At 41.9% G+C, this 23,057-nt stretch overlaps 1 protein-coding gene across 3 annotated transcripts in view; it reads left to right on the forward strand.

Annotated features, from left to right (window-relative positions):
* The first annotated feature begins 11 nt into the window (after positions 1-11).
* The window catches only part of AKT1 (AKT serine/threonine kinase 1), a 75,795-nt gene continuing 52,749 nt past the window's right edge, over positions 12-23,057 (forward strand). The window contains exons 1-2 of one of the 3 annotated variants that reach the window (XM_039712623.1): positions 12-398; positions 6,726-6,901. In XM_039712623.1, the coding sequence (XP_039568557.1) occupies positions 6,856-6,901 (46 nt within the window). In that variant the 5' untranslated portion in view covers positions 12-398; positions 6,726-6,855. Of the gene's footprint in view, positions 399-501; positions 688-6,725; positions 6,902-11,559; positions 11,714-23,057 lie in introns of those variants that run through there. The other 2 variants (XM_039712624.1, XM_039712625.1) reach the window with 2 other exon arrangements.

The raw sequence follows: 23,057 nt of genomic DNA on the forward strand, positions 1-23,057 counted from the left end.
TCCATTGCGGGACGAGCCCGGCGCGGGCGGCGGGAGCGCGGCCCGGGGCTGCGGGGGGAGGCGGCGGCGGAGCGAGGCGAGGGGCGGCCTCGCAGGGCGGAGCGGCGGGGAAGGCGAGCCGGCAGCCGGAGCGGGTGTGCGAACCCCACGGGCCGAGCGCCTACGAGAGGGGGAGGAGGAGCCGCCCCGCCGCCCGGGGATGGTGAGGAGGAGGCGGCGGCTGCCGGGAGCCCAGTGAGGCCTTCGCTCGGCGCCCGCCGCAGAGCCCGCCCGCCTCGCCGGCCGCCCCCTTCCCCCGCTCGCTCGCTGGCTCGCTCCCCCCTTCCCTCCCCTTCCCCTGACTCCCTCCCCGGCTCCCTTCCCCTGCCGCCGCCGCCTCCTCCCGGGGCTCCAGCCATGTAAGTGACCCGCTCCCCGGCTGGGAAGGGCTGGGGGAAGGAAGCGCCGGGGCCGGGGCCTGCTCGGCGCGGCCGCATTGTGCGGGGCCGGGAGGGAAGGGAAGGGCCGGGAAAGGGGGCGGCCGCTCTCCCTTCGCCTTCCCCGGGCGTGGGCTGCCCCGCCGGCCCCCGGGCACGGCCAGGCGGGCCGGGGGGCGAGGAGGCCCGGGTGCAGGAGGCCCCGGCCGGTCGGTCCGTGCTGCCGGCGGGCCCGGAGCGGACAGGAAGCTGTTGGCTCCCCGGGGATGCGGTGGGTGAGAGGGCGGCGGGGCGGGGGTCTCCCCTCGGGCCTGCCCCCGCCCCGGCCCCTGCGCGAGCATCCCCCGGGGAAACGGCGGTGGGGGCGGCTGGGGGGTGGCTTGTGGTATTTCTGAGACAGCGGCGAGCAGAGTAGCCGAGGGCCCCCCATTTTCTCAGCTCCCCCGCCCCCATTTTCTCCCCTTGTCTTCTGCGGCCGCGTTGTTCAGCCCAGCTCCGCTTTGCGGACCACTGAGTGTTTGCCGACGGGGGTGTGATTCTCTCCATGGGCATTTCGCGTGTGTAGGTGGCTGTGCAGCGCTTATGGACTTGATTTTTTTTTTCTTTTTTTTTTCCATGTTCTTAGAGACTTGTAGGACTTGTGCCTGTTTCTTTGTAAAAACGCATAATCAAGCATATAAACGTTCTGGTACTTTCAATTTATTTTACTGACAGGACGCTACTGATGCAGATACAGCTTGCACCTTATTGGTGGTGTGTGTCCCCCCACCCCTGTGGGAAATATTTAACTGTTTTGCATTGTTTTCCTACCACCTTTATCATGTAAGAAGCGAATCCATGATTTTCGCTTGTTTGTTTTATTTATACCACAGGAGGGATGTACGTTTCAAAATACAGTTATAAAAGGGAGTTACTAACACTTAATGCTGAAGAGTATTTGTTTGCAGGTAAATAAATTTGACATACTGCATGACTGGTAATTACTTTCATGTAGTAGTTAGTTTCATGGTGACAGCCACAACATTTGTCTGAGTTAGCAGATTTAAAGACACTGTGGAACTACCTTTGATTTTTTTTTTAAATAGTAGGGTTTGTGTTGTGTGTGGTGTTTATAGAACTGTTTTTGGTGTGCAGCAGCGGTAAATCAAATTTAAGAATTGATCCAGTGTCCACAAGTCACTTTCAGCTCCAGTATTCACTTACAGTCTTATAAAAATGTTCTGTAAGTGATTACATTAACAATTAAATAGTTTCACAACTGTCTCGATTTCTTTGGGGACTGAACAACACTTCAGTTACAAATACTTTAAAATGGAATTTGATTAAATATATCTCAGGTCGGTAGCAAAGTTCCGAGCAGCACAGTTCTTAAATTATATGAGCATAAACTGTAAAAAGACTTGTTCTTGTTTGGGAACATAAAGAAGATTTTGTCTGGGTTGCAGAGGGGCTTATGAAGAAGTCACTTTTCTGCCATCAGTCAGTTTGCTTAGTTTGTCCTATCAAACTGTTGTTGTGTTTGCAGCATGGACAGTTGGATGTCGTAACTGTGGCCCCTCACCTGAACAGCATTAACCTCCTGCCTATTGATCAGCAGAGGCAGGAGAGCACAAATATTTCAAATTACAGTTTTGTAAACCTAGATTAGGCTAATAGATTGGAAAAAAAAAATAAGGGGAGGGGGATGTGGCTGTAGAGATTTTTGTTTTTCAGTTACCATTTCCCCAATAACTTAGTATCTGAGAATCCTTTGTGAACCTTGTGATCAGCTGCACTTGCTGCCATGAAATTCCAGTTTAGATGTGGTGTCGTTGGACACATAGCAGCAAATACTGGTGGCCACACCTAAGTAGTGGCCCACAATGCCTTTTTGTAAGGGAAGCTGAGATGGTGGCACAACCTGGTCCTTCTAAGCTTCCTTGAAAGCTGTCTGCCCAGATTTGGTAACTGGGTCATGGTGCGAAGCTGCTGCAGGCTCAGAGGGCCTTGAGCACATTGGAATCACTGCTGCTCACATGAAACAGCCAGGGCAGGATTTGCGTAAGGCAGGAGATGTACTTCACTGGTCAAAGCCTGGTGGGAACATCTATCTGTACGCTCCACTTGAAACGTTGGCTGGAGCCCAACTTTGTTGTGTCTGTGCCGTTTTGGTGCAGTTGGCTGTCAGCTGGGAGCTTGCACTGGGAAGAGAGTGTAGGTTGCTCGTGGCGTCCCATGTAACGGGCCTGAACACACCACCCTGGCCCAGTCCAGCTCCTGTGTACCTCATCTGCTCTCATGACACTGTCATGTGGCCACTCTAGGCAAACTTGGGCAGCTGGATCCTGTTTTGCCTGGTCCTGCTGCTGTGCCTTATGAGAGCATGTAAGGATGTGCAGCATGTTTGAACTCCAAGTGTCCTGGGAGATACAGGAATGTGCCACACCAGGGCAGTGGGCATCAGTAACTGGTCTGTGACAGGGCAAAGTGTTAGCCCAGGGGAATGCTTTTTTGTAATCTACTTTCTGATCTGGGCTAATGAGTGCGGCCCAGACACACGTGCCAGGACTGAGGCTGGTGGGTCAGTCTCCCTTTAGTCCCTTGCTTACTCTCCCTCATGAAGATGAGGTGATTACATAGGTGCCCCCATAAGCTTAAGCTTAATGGAAGACTTCCTTTTCTTCCTTATGTGCTCTAGGGTGTGAGTGGGAACAAATATAAAACTTTGCATTGGAAAGAGAACTGGAAGTACAGATTAATATTTCTACTTTCTTCGAGAAGAAAGGTGAGGATAATGTATAGAGGAGAATGAGAGAAGGAGCTCTAATATGACTCTCCCAAATACAGAAAAGGCTCCACATTCTGTTGGATGGTTGGTTTGAATGACTTCTTAAAGCAGCTTTCATTGCTGCAGTGCCTACAGAAGTGAGTTATCTCATTATTTATGAAGAACTTTATGACCTTTAAGGAATTAATGTGTACGCAAAACCAGTGTCACCGTGATACAATGCTGATGTCATGCCATTCATGATTTACAGCACTTCAGCTACGTGAGGACTATTGCACTGTTAAAAAAAGTATTGCAGAAATGTGTATTAAAAAACAAGCAAAGAGAAGACTAAGAGAAAGACCAAGTTGTTTAGCTTTTGACAGTATTCAGTCCTGTGCAGACACAGACTGGAGCAGCCAGGTCATACTTACCTCAGATGCCCTCCCTTCACTGGGAACCATTCCTAGATGGCCATAAATGAGGACTGTAATCATTCCTTTTCTTTTTTTTTTTTTTTTTTTTTTTCTTTTTCCCCTCTAAGGATTTTAAGGAAAAGGAACTTTTTCTGGTTTACACATCTTCAGTAGTACGTTGACCTATAGTTAACTTGCTCTTCTATTCCGAGAAATCACTCTTGCTTGCTGCCACTGTCTTCAATAACGTCTCTTACTAAAATAGATATATTAGGCACAGCTTGAATGTGTGTTTTAAAATACAGTAGATAGAGCAGGTTTGCTGCTGCTGGAGCTGTGCCTATGGACATCATGTTAGACAGTGAGAAGGGTTCCCCAGCTCTTCACATTGCAAATTAAAAATAGATTAAGTTTCTCCATGTGAAGTAAGTGCTCTGACATGGCTGACTGAAGGACTGAGGTGGGACCCATGATGCAGGTTGGTGTCAGGAAGTGTTGAATGTTTTTCCACTTCGTTGTGCCATGGCTTCTTTACAAGACTCTCCACCCCTTTCACCACCCCTCTCCCCTGAAAGGAGGTGGGCAGGTAAAGACACATCCCAGAGAGCACTTGCTTCAGTAGCAAGTGGGAAATATTTCTTGGGTAAAAATGGTAGGGAAAAGGCAGTCCAAGCTGCTTGGACACCTTTTACACCTTCTGCAGAGAGTAGAAAAAATAGTCCCTCTGAACTTTGTATTTCTTGGTTGATCTGCTTTTTTTGGCTCTGTTGTCATTCAAATTTGGATTATTAAATGACAGTTTAGCTGATGACAAGTAGGAAGCTGCCAAGTTGTAATCCTGGCAAGTGTTAACACAGGAAAACCTGGAGTAAGTTAGCTGCAGATTGGAGAATTCTGTCCTTCATGCTTTTTTATGTTTTTAATAATAGTATTGCCCTTTCTACAGCCTAGTTTGTCTTGTAGCTTCCGTTTTTATGTATAGTTGTTGGAAAGGATATTGATTGCTCAGTTGCCTCTAAATGGTTGAATTCAGGATGCAGAGGTAGGATTGCACAGTCCCTGCACCCTGTATGACACAGAGTTAGAAGCGTTAACTTTCACACCTGGGTGTTGCATTTCCATACTCAAGCTGTGATAATCTTGGGGGTTTTGTTCAACACTTTGCAAATTGCTCAAGCCTCTAAGTTAGGTCTAGTCTCCTCTTGACATCAGCAAGCAAGTCTGGCTTGCATGGCTATTGTGCATTGTGCATGGCCATTTTGAAAGGAACAAGCCTGCTGTGTTTGTCAGGTTCTATCCTAATTGCTCTGGAGCTCAAGGAGTTTGTTCCAAGGTATCTCTGGCAGCTGTGGATTACTGGTCTCTATTCTGTAGCATACTGTGTTCTCATATTTATTTATGAAATTAGGAATTATTACATGTCACTTGTTCCAGTGTAATTTTTTGTGTATCTTCCCTCCCTCAGGCAAACATCTGTTTCGTGGAGTTGATAATTCTAACTAGTGAGATCGGCAGATTTATAATTTGGAAAAAAAATCCAAACTCACCTTGTTTCTGGGGAGAACTTCAACATAAACTGCTAACGGAAAAGCTGAGGAACAGTAACAGTGTAGGTTTGTAGGCAGAGTGTCAGGGGAGTGACCTCCTTTCTCCATCCATTTCTGCTGGCAGTGATGGAACTTGTTCAAATCGAGCTTTGTGCTTTGAACGCTGCCTGTTTCAGATCACTCGGATGTAGCACAAAGCCCTCTGCCCCTGCTGGGGTTTCAGTTCTAGGTTGGATTCATTTTGACCACCTGTTTTCTTCCATCCAGTGTTGTGTCTTAGTGAGTTATGGGGAATTAGTTGCTGTTTAATCTAGTTTCTGATGGATGGCTATCACCTGCATGCTCTGGGATAATTGATGCACACGTGCCAAATGCATGCAGAGATGGTATATATTTGTCAGGTGGGAATGGGATGTCTCTGTGGTAAGTGAGAGACTCCAGTAACAGCAGGGTCTTTGGTGGCAGTTTACAAATGCTGCTGGGTTTTGTTTTATTAAGCTTGTTGGTTACTGCTGGGAATTTGTCACCAGTTAGGTTTTTTGATCACTTAGATAATACCAAATTGAATGGCAGCATGGACACTTCGGAGAGCATAGAAGAATTAAAGAAAAACAGGGAATATTTGTACCACAAGGAGAAAAATAATCAGATTCAATTTAGAAAAATAATAAAAGCTAATGCATTTGGGAGGAGATTATATTCAGTGAGGGAGGAAAATGCACAGAATATTTCTGTGGTAGTCAGCCACGAGCAAGGCACATTTTCAATAAGAAATGCCAATCCTGAGCTATTTAGAGAGGGATTTTGTCTCATAAAGCAGAGGGGTAAAAGTCCCAAGTTGTGATTGGGTATATTTCATTGTGAGAAAGGCAGCAGCAAACTGCAGAATGGTTAAGGAAGAGCAATAAAATTGATCAGGGTGCTGTAAGAGCTGATTTGGGATAACAGTAAGGTACATGAGCTTATCTCTGGTTGTTTATATACCTCTAGGAGAGGTAGAAGTTAGAAATATCAAATTTAGAGGAGATACTTCTTGGGGAGTCAAGGAGATCTGAGTGGGATTAAGGGATTGATGCTGAAGGTAGGAAGATCTGAAGCAGGATAGGAATATTTACTGTCAGAGGTTTATCTCCAAGACACACTGTTTGCTGGTTAATAGACTATTATCAGGCTGTAAAGAAACCTTCCAGGAGATGTTCTGGAAGTCTCCCTTACCAGGAAACATTGAAAACTGTTTTTTGTGATATTTCAGAATTTTTATTGTTGCAAAGAATGAGGTGGTGTTGCAGAGATGGAGGTCTGCTAGGTAAGGTCTTGAATCTACCTGTAATTCAGCCAGCACCTGGTAGTATTGTGAGTCTGCCCATGATCAGCCTACTCAGTGAAGAAGCAGGACTTTAGCAAGCCTGTATTTTGGCACCTCCACCCGCCAAGATAAATTCTTGTGGAGAACTAAGCCCTTGTTTAAGATTTGTAATAACAATAGAACAGAAAAATCCCAAACCAGCAATGCAGCAATGAAAACTACTCCCTGTTGTATACGTTGTACATCTGCGACATGCTTTGAAATGATGGCGTACTCTTCTTTTGATTCTTTTAGAAATAGCTGGAAAGGAGGAAAACGGAGGAAAAACCCTCGTCCCTCTTGTGGAGCCTTCTGCTGGAATTCAAGAATTTCAGCTGAGTGATCTTTTGCCATAAACTGGTTTTCAAGAGACATTCCTGCCATTATGAATGAAGTAGCGATAGTGAAGGAAGGCTGGCTTCACAAACGGGGTAAGTGACTCTCCCCTTCTGGACAGTGAAATGACTCCATCCCTCTCTAATCTGGTGTTTAGCAGCATGTCCTCAAATAATCCATTATTTTCCTGTTCATCCTAGTGGGAAACTGCACATAGGTAGCATACCTGACTTTTTTCAAGCTTTAGAAAATGCATGTATAAGAGGTTTTCTTGTGTGTGTGTGCATGTGTTCACCAGAAATTGGTGTCAAGTGCTTTGAAAATGATGATAAAGGTAGCAAGTGAAGGAGGTACTACTTAGAGTGTTAGTGGTTAAACTGTAGTAAATAATTTTGGTTTGTATGTAGGTTTGTAGCTTTCCTTTTTGTGCTACAAAGGGGAATTAAGATGAATATTTTTGAACAGTGAAAAATATGCCTGTATTTTGTGAGCAATGCTGTGCTCTTGCAGACTTGCTAGAAGATGTGCTATTCTGTGTGTGTTTGAGCTGCTCTGGGTACCAGTGTCCTGGACAGGAAGAATAGCCTCGAGTTTTTGCACTCTGTGCATTTTGGTTGTACCATGAACGACATTTGATTTTTATAAAAAGTCTTTATTCTTGACAGAGTGACAAAACTGAAAAGACAGTCACATGTATGGTTATGCTTTTTGCCTTCTTACGTGTTTTCTTCCCAAACCAGTTTTTTTTGGGGAGGTGTTCATTTTCAAGTACCACAGCATTGATTCTATAGGATATTACCTGTTTCTTTGTATTCTACCACTGTTTCTTGGAAAGGAGAGAGCAGTGTTAGGTACTTTCCATGATAGTGTCATTTTTTTGGACCAAAACCAGAATCTGTGTGCTCCAGCAGTACGGAAGCTTACATGGTTCTGCAGACTCAGGATTTTTCTAGAGGGTTTGCAACAACTTGCCTGAAGGTGCAAAGGTGTAGCATAATTATTTATGGAAGAAATTTGAAATGAGTTATCATAACATTGGTAAAGGCTGGTGGTTCTTCGGCAACAATAAGAAATATCTAGGAATTTAGAAAACATCTCGATAATGTGTATTTAAGAGGGTGGAAGTGTATATTTCTAGCAGTTGGATATGCAGTTTAGTTTAGCAGATTGATGCTTGATGTACAAATGCTTTAAGTTTTTTAGGGGGATGTGTGGGGTTCTTTTGTTCCGGTTTATTTCGGTTGGAAACACCTTTGCACTCATTAGCTTAACTAGCTCATTCAGTAATTGTGGTGTACCCAGGCTGCTTTGTTCTGACAAAGTATTTGAGAACTATTCTGTGTTTGTATTAAATAGAAGAAAGAAGTACAGAATTGTACTTCCCATTCCCATTTATGAATCTAGAAACTCTTCAAATCAGAGGGGTTTTTTTTAGTATTAAACAGTGTTTTCAGGCTTAGGGTTTTTAATCATCTGTTGTTGCAATTCTTCCTACACTTACCTGTAATTTGAAAAAAAATTCTGTTATTTTGAGGTGCACTGCACAACAGTCTGAGGGAGAAACATTTATTTTAAACAGTATGGAAAAAGCATTGTTAGGATGATTCAGAGGCACATGTGTCTGAAACTTTTAAACAATCATGCTGTATTTCAGGTTTGTTTGTGTTTCGTTTTGGGAACTGAATTTTTTGTTGTTTCCAGGATTATGATAAAGTTACTTTCAAGTAAGGAGACCTCTGGAAGAGGTCTTAGTAAAAAGATGCCCAGATCTCCTGATCTGACTTTTTTTGTTGTTTTAAAATTGCCTTAGAGAAACAGATTATTATCTCTGATGGATTGCTGATAATATTATGATGAGATTACGTGCTGAGCACATTCCCATTTTCAAAATGTTACTCTGCATGTTCCACGTATTTGATGCTGCAAATTTGTGCTCAAACTCCTAAATTGTTAAACATACCTTGGCATTTTTTGGATGCCAGGTTTCCTAATCTCCTTAACCTGTTTCCCAGTGTCCTTTTGCCCTCTTGGCATGTGCAGTGACACCTCTTTCATTCCACTCCATTGACTTTGCAACTCTTAATTCGGTGTTGTCCTCATGAGGAGGTTTTTAGAAAGCAGTGCTCTATTTTCTCTTCAGCCTGCTGGTGTCAGCCCTGGGAATCTCTTGGTTTTTGTAGCTGTTCAGGGATAGGTTGACAAATTTAGTTCATTTGGCTCTGTCTTTGCTGGGGAGTAGCTTATCCACTCTGTCTATGTGTGTGTTTTGTTAAGCATCTTTTTTTTTTTAATAATCTACATTTATTACCAGACACAATCAGTTTGCTGGCTCTGCTAAATTAAGTGCTTCAACCACAGGATGTTTCCAAAACTGATGTCTGATATGGTGAGCTTCTGAAGTCAAGGCATAAACAATAATTAGTGCAGGGAGGGACTGCTAAAGGGGGGATTTCAGATATTAGAAACATACATATATGTGTGTGTGTATATATATATATATGTGGATATATATGTGTGTATGTATGTGTGTGTATATATATATAGTATTTTAGATCATTTATAAAACCAAAGGTTGCACTTCATGTGTTCTTTAAAGATTCTAGGGCTTTCCACATGCAAATATATTAGGTAGTGACTGGCTAAAATCCAGATTGGGCAATGATGTTCTCTCAACCTAACGTTCCCCATAGCTTTGGTTGGATTTGGTGTCTCTTATAGTTCCTGTCCTGAGCAGTCTAACAGCATGGCTGCGTGCAGTTAAACAGTTGCCACATCTCACCCCAGCAGTGGCTTAATTTTGGTGGTTTTAATGATTTGTGTATGTATAAATCAGGCTGCAAAGTGCTCTGGAGCCCTTCTGGATGGCAGGTGTAAGTAAGCATAAAGCCATCATTAGCAGGAGCAGGTGTTTCGGCCTGGCAGGGAAGTAGCAGGGCTTTCTAGAACTGTGTAGTTGTTTTCTTCTGTCAGCATGCTTTACATTTATGTTTTTGTTTCCAAGATTAAAAATACAAATGGAGAAATGAAATTAAACATTGCTGCCTGACCGAGAGCTCTTGGCAGTTCTCTGAGTCAGTCACTGAAGGAAGCTCTACTTCCAGTAGAGCAGATGTGTGTTTGTGCAGGGGCCAGTTGTGTCCAGGACATGTCTAACCTCAGCCAGGCAGAAATAAAAGAATTCATGGATGAACTTTGCCCTCCCCATCCCTTTCCCCATTGCAGTGCTTGGTGCTGTTACTGAAATCCCAGCAAGGACAGAGTCTTGTGACCACTCTTTGTACAGCTGCCTGGCTGGAGTGTTCCAGCACACAGGTGGGAGGTGTGAAGGAGCTCAGGCTTGTGTTTGTGCATCCAGGGTGTGTGTGTACATCCAGGGTGTGCAGTCCCTGCTTGTGTGATGCTGAAGGTTTTGTTTAGTGGGAAAGGATGGGGGAAATGGTTCGATGCAGAGGTGCTATAATTGTGATTGAATATGAGGGAGAAGGAGAAAATTATCTGCCCAAATTGCTGCTTGTTGAGCTCCGAGATTATAGGTTTTCTGAATGTATGTCATGAGGATCCTTAATTTTGGTTGTGTGTGGGGAACTTTTTGGAGAACAGAGGTGTTCCCACGTGTGTTTTACTTGCTTTACTGGTCCATTTTAAAGTTCTCATTGGATTTCTTGCATCTTTCTGCTCTGGTCCCTGTTTATAAAGATCCTTCTATTGTTTTCAGTCTTCATCCTGTTTTTTTTTTTTTTTAAAGTCTTTCTGCATGGCTAACAAAGAGGGGATTGTGTGTTTTGATACTCTGTCATCTCTGTCCTCCCTAGTATGTCCGGTTTTCTTATTAGGGCATAAACTTGTATGAAAAAAAGGAGTCTTTTGGAAGCAGGGAAAGAGGAGGAGGGAAAAATATACACTGACATTTGAGAAAGGAAATTGAAAAATCTCCATTTCTCAGTCTGAGAAATCAGAAGCAATTATAAAGAGCTGGAGAGATCTGTGTATTCATCCGTTAATATTTAACAGGAAACGCAGAGCTATTTTGTTTTTAAATAGCATAGTGACACCACATAGTAATTTTAACCATGAAAACCATAACGTGTCCTCCAAATTCCAATTTTTCTGGACTTCAGGCTGGTAAAACTATTGGACTGATGGAGTCTGTAGCTTACAAGCTGACCAAGTCTAATAGAGGCCCTAAAATGAGAAATAATACATAAGATACCTACTCCACTTCTGGATATAATACCTTTTTTTCTTTTGGTTAAAGAATTATTTCTGTAATGAATTGAGTGATACAGACAACTTAATAAATAACAAGTGGCCCATTGTGATTTTTCTTGCTATACCTTCATTGCATAAAGTGGATGCAAGATCCATATGTAAAATACAAACCAGGACTAAAATGCTGATTGTTGCTCTTTTAACTTTCCCTAGCAGAATAGCACAGATGGTGAACTTTACCTTTATTATTTGGAGCACAGGTTCATACTTTCAGTATTCTGTTAGTGTGAATCAAAAGAGGACTTTATGAGGTTTGACCAGATATATTTTTAAGCCAGGGAGTCTCTGGTGTTGCTGTTTTTCTTCACCTCTTCTTTCTTCTCTTTTCTGTTTTCACCATGTTCCCTACCTCTTTTTCTGTATATGTGTGTGTGTGTGTGTGTTTTATTTTGGGGTGTTTTTTTGTTCTTACCTTGGCTTGTGTCTGTCCCTGGGATGTAGTGATGCACTGTCTTGGTGACCTGTGTAGTCAGAACCTTTGAGGTTCAGATTAGTTCAAGAATCGTCTGGCTTTCGTGGTATTTCAAAGAATGGCTGTGGCACTTGATGCAGAGGATCCTAAGAGCCATCTGAACTCTGAAGATGCCAGCTATAGAGGGCACAGCTGCTTCAGAGGAAAAGCTGGGGGGAATGGAAAGGTAAGAAACAAGATAGGGGCTGAACAAAAAGCGGAGCGGGCCTGAACGAAGAATGGAGCGGGGAAGTTGTGTCAGAGGGAAAGAAGCTGGTGCTGTTTCTAGAGCTGAAGGGTTGGGTTTATAGGGAAATCTGTTGCTCTTCTTGTTGGAAACAAAAGATAAGCTGTGTCAGTTTGTGGTTTTCCTTGTGTGTCTCTTTTTCAACACAAGGGGCAATAGTTTTGCAATTCTAGCTCTTGGTTGCTTTCATTTTGCTTGTCCTGTTCTGGGAAAAGGGGACTGGGGAGGAACCAGGAAATTGTCAACTAATAAATCTGACCTTGGTGGTAGGCAAGATGCTAGAGACATTAAGAAAGGATGAGATCACAAAACATCTGGAGAAATATGAGCTGATAATGGCTAGTCAGCTAGACTTTTGGAGGGTAATCTCATCTGATGGAATTATTTGTGGAGAGATCATAGGAAACAGACTGGATCCAGTGTACTGTAAAAAGTTTGCTCTGGATGACAGGGGAAGGTCAGAAACTGAGAATCAGCTGGTGCAGTGTAACTGTACTGTACTTCATCTTTGAAAGAGCTGGTGTAGCCTAGAAATGGCTCATCTTCCTTTCACAGAGCAGACTTCTTGTCTTCGAGTGTTTCTGTTACTTTCCAGCAACCTTTCAGAAAACTGTCTTCCAGAACATTTTTGCATGTAACCCATTCTTTATTCTGCAGCTTCACATTTTTGAAGGGTGACATCCAAATGTTTCTTTCTTCAGTAAAAATTACTTCCACAAAGTCTTTGTTCTAACATTTTCACAAAACACTTTCAGTTCTTTAGAGAAGTGTTGCTGGGTTAGATGTGTTTTTCATTGATTGTAAATGACTGGAACTTAGTTGGAAGTGAGACTGAATGCTCTCTCTTTGAATGGCAAAGAGGAAGAGCTTGGATGTTGATGCCCAGGTTATTTATGTCAGTCCTGGAAGTTTACTTTCATATTCTGTTTTATTGCACATCAGAAGCGAAACAAACTAGGTCTCAATTTTATCTCTAAAAGTGGGGTAGCGTCATAGATTAATGTTACTTGTTATTAAAAGGGATTTGAGAATGAGGGATCTAGGACGTTGCAAGCCCTGTAAAAGCAAGCCTGGGAATGCTTGATACAGTGGATCATGCAGAAAGTGCCTGTATTGGCTTTGATTTTCCTTGTCATGGTTCCTTCCTTTTCAAAAGGGGAAAGGTAGGCCTCTGGAAAAAAAAAAAGCTCTCGATGTTTTCTGTTCTTTTTTTCTCTCAGTAGGCATATTGAGAAGTCATCAGGTTTGGATGTAGGAAGAAAGAAGTACTGAGTGAGTATGCTATTTTGAGGTAAAGAGAGAGCAAGAGAATAAAGCTTGCTCGTTCTTGCAGGGGTGGTTTTAGGCAGGGTGCTGTGCCATGCATTTAAAATTTGGCGCCTTGTCCTCGCTTGGAAATGTCTTCCCCCACAGCCCCTGTGTGGATGCCAGAAGGTTCCTTCCCTTCCAGCTGGTGCTGCTGCCACTGTGTAAGCACTGTCGTTTGCACTCCTTGTCTGTGCCTGTGGCTTCCCCTGCCCAAACTTGCTCCTGGTTATCCCTCGTAGCCTGAGGTTCTGCCATCTGAAAAAGCTGGTGAGGATTTGATGCTCTTAGAGCAGTACATGGTGACATGTGGTGTCTCTCCTTTCATACACTTTCCATGTTACTAATAATTCTCTTAAAAATTGGGGTGGTGGTTGGTGTCAGATTCCTTTGGGAAACAGACCTTGATATGTGTTGGGGGAAAAAAGGATTTACTTAATAGCTCAACATTTAATTGTGATGTGTTTTAAAAGAGAGAGAGCATTGTAAAACCCAAATACTTGTCAGCTGTTTGGGGTTTTCCCCCTTTTACATATTGGAGTAGCTGATTTACGAAGAAAAAAATTAGTTAAGCCTTATTTAAAAGTCATCTCTCATGGGGGAAGATAGAAGAGGGATTATTATTTTCAGATGAATTATGTTGTAGGTACAATGTGCTTCTTAAAGGGGGAACAAAAACCAGGAAACTATGTGAGGAAAGAGGAAGAAAAAGAATGGAGAGAGAAAAACACCATATTAGGTGTAAAGTAGTGTGTTTTTGTGAGAAATGTTTGCTGCAGCTGAAAGGGGGAAATAATGAAGACTGGCTTTGAATGCAGTTGGTAAGCATGCTACAGACCTCTGAGATTATTCTCCCACCTCTTCAAGTTGAGCCAAAAATGTGAAAAAGATAGCTGGTCAAATAACATTGTGAAATTTGTCAGTTTATTCAAAAGTGCATGGTCATATTTGAGGACAGCTGAGGTAAACAATCATCACAGACTGTGGGCAAGTCAGTTACTGTTTCCCCTGAGCCTCTTGGGTAAGTTGGGAGAGCATGTTTTGAAGTGCCGTCCAAAACCCAGGCCTTTGGTGAACTGCATGTAGAAATACACTTTGGAGTCAGTGGTCCTGTGCATGGCTGCAATGGCATTTCATGCTCTTAATGAGACTGAGTGCAGCATCTGAGTGATTTATGGGGCTGTCAAATCAGTCTCCTCTGCCTGTGCTTTACTAATGGTCTCTTAATGAGAACCACAGGATAAGCTTGCCAGAAAAGTGGGCTTTGTGTTGGTGGTGAACCACAGCCTTCACAGGAGATACCTGTTTTGGGAGGGAGCTCCAGCCTTGGAGTGGTTGGAGTTGGAAGAGACCTTTGAAGATCATCTTGTGTCACAGGCAGGCACACCTTGCAGTAACTAGACCATGTTGCTCAAAGCCCTATCTAAGCTGGCCTTGGACAGTTCTAGGGATGGGACATCCACAGCTTCACTGGGCTGCCTGTGCCAGTGTCTCACCACCTTCAGAGTGAAGAATTTCTTTATTAAACGTAAATACAGTCTCCTGTATTTTAAAACCATAACCTGTCACCATAGGCCCTGATTGAAAGCCACTCTCAGTCTTCTTAAAAGCCCTCAATGTGTATAAACAGTGAACAGTAAGGTCTCTCCAAAGCATTCTCTTTTCAGGCTGAACAGCCCCAAACTCTCTCAGCCTGTCTCCATAGGAGTCAGTCTTCTTAAAAGCCCTCAATGTGTATAAACATTGAACAGTAAGCATTCTCTCCAAAGCATTCTCTTTTCAGGCTGAACAGCCCCAAACTCTCTCAGCCTGTCTCCATAGGAGTGGTCTTCAAGACAAACAATATTTGCTGATGGAAACTCAAGAGGTTGGCCCTGGTGTGCCTTGAAGTGAACTTCAGGTGCTGCTCCTGGAGGTCAGGCTGCTTACAGCAATTGCTACTAATTCTCAAATTTTAAATGCAGCCCTTATGTTTATGTTGGCTTTATAAATCAGTTCCCATCTGTGGAAGTCACAAGATCTTGAAAGTTTTGCCTGTTTTATTTCCTGAAGCAGAGAAGGTTGCTGGTCCTCATGACATTGAGAAAAATTGGAAAAGATAACCTGAGTCCCTGCTTCATGGTTTAGACTAAGCAGAACAAAAAGGGCTGTTTAATTACTTGTCAGAAAAAAAGCTCAAAAAATAGAGGATTTGAAATAATTTGTAGTAGTAGTGTGTTTTTGTTTTTCTGGCCTCCTAGTCTTAGCAGTGTCAGTACCCTGCTATTTCTGCAATTGTGTCAGGGGGTCTGGCATATCCTGATTACACTTCAGAAAGCAGGTAATATGAAAAAATAAATTTCTGATTACCTGCAAGATGCTTGACAGGTCTAATTGTCAATAGAAACATAGAAATGAAACTGTATTTGAACTGCTTTTTTATTTATCAAATTCTAAAATAAATCTTGAGGTTCAAGAGAAAAAATACATAGTTAAAATTTTGTCATGTCTTCCTGTACAAGCCTTTGTAGGTGCCATGTTACAAATGACAACATATTGCTGCTTTGTGTAGAATGATGTAGTTAAACTGGTGTGCAAAATATTTACACTGAGCAGGGTTTATGCCCAGAATTACAGGACTGCACACAATTCTGTGTATTTTTGGTTTTATGCCTACATTGGAGCGTCTCAGTTGGAGTATTAGTAAATAGTTACACCCTTGAACAACCTGTTAAGCAGCTCAAAATCCATTGCCAGGCCTCAGCAGAGTGGGAATACAGCCTTTTATTTGCTGGTTGCTTTTCAGGGGGCTTCCAGGCATGGATTGTCTGGACTGTTGTTATTACCTGTCATACGTATCCCTGCGCCTGTCTGTGGTCAATAAACCATCTCTAAATAGCAATCATTTAACTAACTGAAAGTGTTTTCTTTGTAATGTAGATTTTTCTTTGTCTTGTTCTATTAGTTTTAACTTTTGGTCATGCAGTCTCTTTACCTTCCTATGCTCATTAATTAGGATGAAAATTTGGGAACATCAAGGAACAATTCAAGACTCAAATGTGTAGTTGCATAGATTTAGCTGTATTAAGTGTTTATTATTCTACTGGAAGTTTGTGCGTGGAGCAGTCTGTAATCCAGTTGTGATTATCTGTGGTGACAATGCTGGTTGTAGGATTTGGAAGTTGTTTTCTAGGTGGACTTTGATTTCTGGGCAGAGGATATGAGTCCTGTGCCAGTATAAATTCACTGATGAAGTAATTTTAAGTGAAAATGGTCTTCGTGCTGCTGGGGCAATGTATGGAGAAGACTGAATTTCAGATCATCATGGGGTTTTTTTTCCGTAATTTTTTAAAAAAGAAATCCTGCCTTTTTACATGGTTGTTACTGAAAAAAATGGTTTATCTGCTTTAGTCATAGAATGGATTGAGTTAGAATGGACCTTAGGTAACATCTAATTCAACCCCACTGCCATGGACAGGACACCTTGCACTAACTAGATCAGGTTGCTCAAAGCCCCATCCAAACTGGTCTTGAACACTTCTAGGGATGGGATATTCACAGCTTCTCTGGGCAGCTTGTTCTAGCACCTCACCACCTTCAGCCTAAGGAATTTCTAACCTCATCTAATCTAAATCTTTTCTCTTAATTTGAAACCATTCTCTGTTGTCCTGTCACTGTCTGCCTGTGTAAGAAGTCACTCTCTCTTTAATCCCTCTTAAAGAATAAAATTGGTGACTTTAATACTGTCCTGGTGTTATTTTTCAAACAGTGAGAGAGTAGTATACTATGTGACTTTTTCAAGTGGAAGTTCTCTTTGCATCAGGGATAGCTGTAAATCTCATCTTTTTTTCTGTAGGTGTATTTTTACTTAGCAGGGACATATGAAAGGTATATAACTGATATGTCTCTTGATGTCGAAGTAAAAGTTGCCTTATCGCTTGCATGATAAGAAAACATTTATTCTAAATAAGAATTAGGGAAAAATTGCATTTTCATTTGTTGAAAACCACTGCAAACTTGCTGCCAACAACCTCCAGCTGACTTGCAGTATCTCTATAATGCCTATTGAACACTTGTGACAGCTTGTTTCTGTTGTTTCTGCTGAAGTTTAGCCTGTAAAGTCAAGATATCTTGATCTGAGAGATGGGAAGATGGTTAAATTACATCATCATGGAAGAATAGCAGCGTACTTAGCTTTAAAGCCATTCACGACTACATTGGCACCCCTTTGTTATACAGTGTAGCTGAAAACGAACTGCTGCAATAATGAACCAATCCATCTAAATCACAGCAGCTGAACAACTGACTGTTCTATCTCAAAATGCAAATGCTTTGTGCAGAATGGATTTAATTGTAAATGTTTGCTTAGTAGGGAATATGAGCCTTTTAGTTTGTGACAATAATTGTGAATACAAAGACCGACAGAATTTTAGGGTTTACATAGCTTGTCCCTGTTCTCATAACAATATTTCAAAGTCACTTTTTTAAAATGTACCATTTGGCTTTTTTCTAGCCAGTGAATAGAACTCTAAATGCCCAATCTCCAAGTGGTGTTTTGGAAACTGAAGGATAAATTTAGCTCTATGTACTTTGATCAGGCAGAATTTTCTGTTATATTTCTTTCAAATCTATGCTAGAGCTTTTATGTAGCTTCAGATACTAAGAGGAAAAAAATGCTGACTTTCAGAGCTTGAATTTGTTTTGCTGTGCAGAAATGCCAAGTGTAACTTAGAGCATTAAGCATTTTCTTTGAGATTCTGGTAAGGTGCCTCTCAAACAATTAAAAGGTTACTGTTTGGAATTTCTTTTGTAGTCAAACTAACAAGCAAAACCCCTCTGTATTAAAATCTTCATTCTTTGTTAAATTCCTGAAGCCTGATCGCTTGAGTGCAGCTCAAGAGGGTGAATCTCTCTCATTGATTCGAATGAATTAAAATAAAAGCAGCATTGTCATTTTGGGAAAGGAAAAAGCTCACTGAGCTTCATCAAAAAAAGCAAGAAAGCAGCAATACCTGCCTCCAGGCTGTTCTTAGGTATCTGTGTAAGGAAAAACAGATATAACTTGGAAAACAGACACACACAAAATGTGCGTGTTTATGCTTCTGTTGGCATTTTGTGTGTTCTTTAATAGCCTTCACATGTGGATTAGTCCTTCTGAAAAAAAAGGCAACCAAGCCCCCTGAAGAATAGGCCTTTGTGACACTGGAGAAGTTTACTGTGCCAAAGTTATGGTAAGAATTTGTAAATTTTGGCTGCTGAAGTACTTCCTTCCCCTGCTATGTTTTTATGTTGGAAACTTTTAAGTGTGGAATAGAGGGTGTTTTTTGGTTTGGGTTGTTGTTTTTTGTTTTTTTTTAATGACAATGCAAACATTCCTTTCACAAACTAAACCACCCGTTCACATGACGCTGCTGCTGTATATAAACACCCTGTTGATCTTGTTCTGCAGAAGTGTTTGTTGGGCTTCCTGAGTCATACGGAAATGCTCCACTGCTCTTGGTGCTGTGCTGTGGACTTGGGGCTGTATCTGCTCATACTTAGTTTCTAAATTAATGTCCCTGAAAGACATGTTTTTACTTGGAACAGGGCCCTCAAAGTTGGCATGTTTTTCTGTGCCTCATTTTCTCTCTGTCTTTAAAATTTTTGATTCTGCTGTCTCAGGAGCAGATTTTGTCTTAGTTAAAGCTGAACCTGTTGGGAAGATGTTTCGTGCTTCATAGTTGCAATCCTCGCTTCCTCTTATATGTGATATTGTTTCTTCACACAGCTCTTAGTTTGTGGCAGGCAATAACTCAGGCTGAAAGAGCCGTGCAGAACAAACAGGCCCAAGAGGATGCTGCTGGCTGCACTGCCAGGTGAGCCTTCCTGGCAGCCTGGGATGCAGTGATGAGCTGTGCAACACAGTTGACTTCACAGGGGTTTTCTGGAGTAACCAAGGGTAGAATCAGAGTCCAGGGCTAGACTGTCATGGTGACAAAATATTTAGAAAACATTTTCTTGCTTGAAACAAAAGCTTGGATTGTGCAACACAAAGTACTGTTCCAGTGTAATAAACGATGCTGTGTATTTTTAAAGGGTTCTGTGTGTTCCCTGACTGTCAGCTCTTGCCAGATGCAGCATGTTCAGGTAAAATGAGGCATTTTTCCTCCAGACTGTTGCTTTTACAAGCTTGGGTTAATTCTCACCCTTTATGCAGTGGGGTTGCAAATATGTGGCAGCCAAATGTGACCTCACATTTTTAGCACAGTGGGACATCCCTGTTAAAGACAGGTGCAGAGGAGCAGTGTCTTCCCTTCAGCCATGGTGGCACAGCTGCATTAAGATCAGTTGCTTAAAACTTACACCTTGTAATTGGCCTGATCTGATTTCTTGTGTGCTCTGTGACTAGACTTGGTGATTGCTTTTATTGGGTTAGAATGTGCTGTTCTTGCTGCAGTAGGAACTCTTTGTTCTGTAGGTGTTTCATCCTTCCGTAATAACTCATGTAACTTTCTTTTTGTTAATGCCTGAGGTTTTGTAATGCCCCAGTCTTACCAATATCTACACTCTGACTTGAACAGAAGCCACGGGTCTAAAGTGTCTGTAGAAGATTGTTCATTGGGAATAATATAAAATTATTTTAAGATGAGCAAACCTATGAGAACAGAAGACTGCTAGCCAGCCATGTACAGTTCAGTTCAGCACACTGCACCATTTGGAATTAATGCATATTTTCCCAGTCTAGTCTGTGTTTCCTGGGTAATATCAGTTGTAATTTCAGAGAGAGCATGATTTTACATGTAACCCGCCTTTTCTGCTTGGAGCAGCAGGTGGCCAGATTTCTTTCTGAAAAATAGTGACTTGTCTCAGCTCTGAGCAGATCAGCTGCAGAGGCTTTTTTAATCTTCAAAGTTGATTTTTTCTAAGTTTCTGTAGTTGTTGGACTGTACTGTTATTCTTGAAAATGGAAAACAGAAGCAAAACATGGAGGTTGGGAATATACTTTTCTAAGGTTTGCATCATCTTGCATCTTTGTATGCTTGGCATGTAACCGTGTCCCATTCAGAGTGCTGCTCTGAACAGAGCAGAGCTCATTCTTTAGGCTGCTGCTTTGTCCCTACCACTAGTTCCTCTGTTGCATTGAGCTACAAAACCAGCTGCTTTTGCTTTTCATACCTATTTGTACCATCTCTAATTTGCTATTAAGATGTTAACTTCTGCCTCCCGTTAGCCTAGCATGTGTCTATACTGTGACTACAACGTAGAGGCAAGCAAGCAGTTGTACGTGCTTTCTCTTGTGCTACCCTTTCACACTTGGGAAATGGTCCCTGTAAACAGCTGCAGTGCTGCTTTATTATCCTCTTCAAAAGCTCTGGCTCCTTGTGTTGCTTATAAAAGGCCCCAATGAACTTGTAATGTGTGTGTACTGAGACTGCTGTTCCCAGCAATGCCCAGTATCCGTCCCCCTCTTTGTGTGTGTCTGTGTCTGGCTTTCCATTGTCCCTGTCCTGTGACAGTCAGCTCCCAGAACAGGACTGTCTCGTTGTTCCATGTGTACAGCAGGTGGCTCAGATCCAGATGTGTATCTGAAGTTGCTGTGTACTGCAGTAACACAAATCATTATGTTACAGAAAAGCTGCATCTAAAATATGGGGAAAAATCAGTTACACTCTAATAAATTTTATGCACTTTTAAGGGTTTGGGTTTGTTTTTTTAATTAATCCTCTGACATGTTACTGGTAGGATCATGCGAAAAATGGATATATATGAAGTTCTCTTCACATTTTAAGTAACCTTTCCTGTGGCCAGAGGGAAGCTTTCTCCTTGGGAGCTGCTCCAGGCTACTAGTAATGGGCTACTTCATAACAGCTCTTGTTGGTTTCTTGGAGAGGTTTGTTTATTCCTGTGAATAGAGTGGGTGTGCTTATGGCAAAACCTCATGTTTCTGGAGACTTTCCTCTTTTCAGGCATTATTTTAGAAATGGAATGACACGCAACAGGATGTGTGGTTGTAGATATATGTTCGTGCTTCAGGGGCCATGCATACCTTTGTGACCATGTACAATCCTGTGCTTTTTCTCTCATCATTCATGTGGTGAAATAAACCATGGAGGAACAGTGGATTCATTTCTCCTTTTTATGCCCAGAACACACAGAGAATGTATTGATACTCATCTTTCTGTTGACTCTTAAAATGCTCTTAAAAGTTTCTGGAGGTAAGGAGATAAAAATGAGGGCACATGCCCATGCAGGCTTGAGATTTTATTCCTCAAATTTTATTTGAAAATTGCAGTTTGATAAAATTGCATTTGTTCTATTTATTGTGTTTGTATGTTTTTTAATTCTGAGTTGCCTACATGCAGCATTAGTGTTAGGGATTCTCTCGTAGCATTCTGTGTGGCCCCACTTTGGGAAGGGTGATCAGACCAGATCACCTCAAATGGCTCTTTTTAGCATAAAGTATTCTGTGATTCTTAACCAGTTTAATACTGGTATATTGGGAATCTCATGCAAAGCCCACCTTGATTGTGAAGAAGAATAACAACTTAATCACAATATGTAGAGGTGTCTGGCTTTATTTTTCATATTTCTTGTAATGGCCACCAAAGAGAAAATAAGTAACAGTTCCTCAGTTGTCAACAGGACTTTTAATTTTTCGGTGTTGGCTGGTCTGTTCTTATACAGATGTTAGGATTTTTCAAGGGAAAGGTTCAAAACTTGGAATAAACAAACTGTGTTTATTTACTACTTTTTGTAAGTGTTCTGGGTGTGAGCCCAAAAGTTACTTTTTGCTTTAATTGCTAGAATGTCTAGTTTACTAAGATTGCTGTGTAGCTGTGAAGCTGCTGGAAGTTCTGTTTATTTGTTTATTTGGCTCTTTTTCTGCTGCGAGGCTTGCTGTCAGAAAGTAGAAATATTTCTAACCTCATCCCAGCCTTTCTCCTTCACTTTTTTACAGTGCTAGTATAAAATAAAGGGGAGAAATTTGGTTTTAGCAGGATGTGTGGTAGAACTAGCTCTGTTCCTTCTGGGCACCTTCAAGCAGGGCTTGTATTTTGTCACTGACAGGAGTTAAATTAGGTGCCTGATGGTGCTGCCTTCTGAAGAAGCTGGTTGGCTACAGCTTCTTTAGATGCATGTTGTGTTGCTGGTGGCTGGAGTTTACAGCAACAGCCTGTTGTGAAAGTTGAGGCCTGAGCCATGAGGTCCAGTTTATCAACAGCAATTGACAGAGTAGTCCATAGATAGCAGAGGAAGTTCATCATGGCTGATATGGTGTCCTCAGCTACCACCGACTCACAAATTTCTTCCTTTGACCAAATAAGTGTAGTGACTGTGTCATTCATCAAGGCCTGTTCCTGATGGTTTAGTAGCAGTCCTGTCATTTCTTGGCCACTGAGATGAGCAGTCACCTTTTGGAGTCAGATTCGATAAACCCGGTGATCCATAGTGTGATGGATCTCTGCTGTTTGTTCCAGGGTAATAGTCACCTCAAACAGTTGACATTAAATGCTGCTTTATGAATGCCCTTAAGTTGTAGATTATTTCATAACAGGTTCTCTGGATAGCTGCAACTAGAGTCCCAAAAGACAGAGTAAATTTTGGACCTGATGTGCTGTTTCATTTAGAAAAGAGAGCCTTTGAGGGCAGGGTTGAAGTCTGGCTCAGCCAGGAATGGGAAACCTTGAGCAGTATGCAGCCTTTGGAATTTGTTTTATCTGAGACCGTATTGTTGTGTGAAGTCTGGAGCCAAGGTCTCCATATGAAACTACACTAGGCCTGTGTTTGGATCCGTGTATGAAATGAGATAGCTGTAGTACCAAAGGGACTTTTTTTATTTCTTATTGTTATATAACCTAAACTCTCCAGAGCAGGGAGATTCTTGAAGGATGCATGTTTAATATCAGCTTCCTGTTAAACTTTCACTAATTATTTTAAAATTATACTTAGAATCTGCTGTGGATGTTTTTAATTTTCTGCTTTGAAAACTTGATACGTCTTCCTTCCTTTTCCCACAGTA

Source organism: Passer montanus, unplaced genomic scaffold (assembly GCF_014805655.1).
Source record: "Passer montanus isolate IOZ18808 unplaced genomic scaffold, ASM1480565v1 scaffold27, whole genome shotgun sequence".
NCBI lineage: Eukaryota > Metazoa > Chordata > Aves > Passeriformes > Passeridae > Passer > Passer montanus.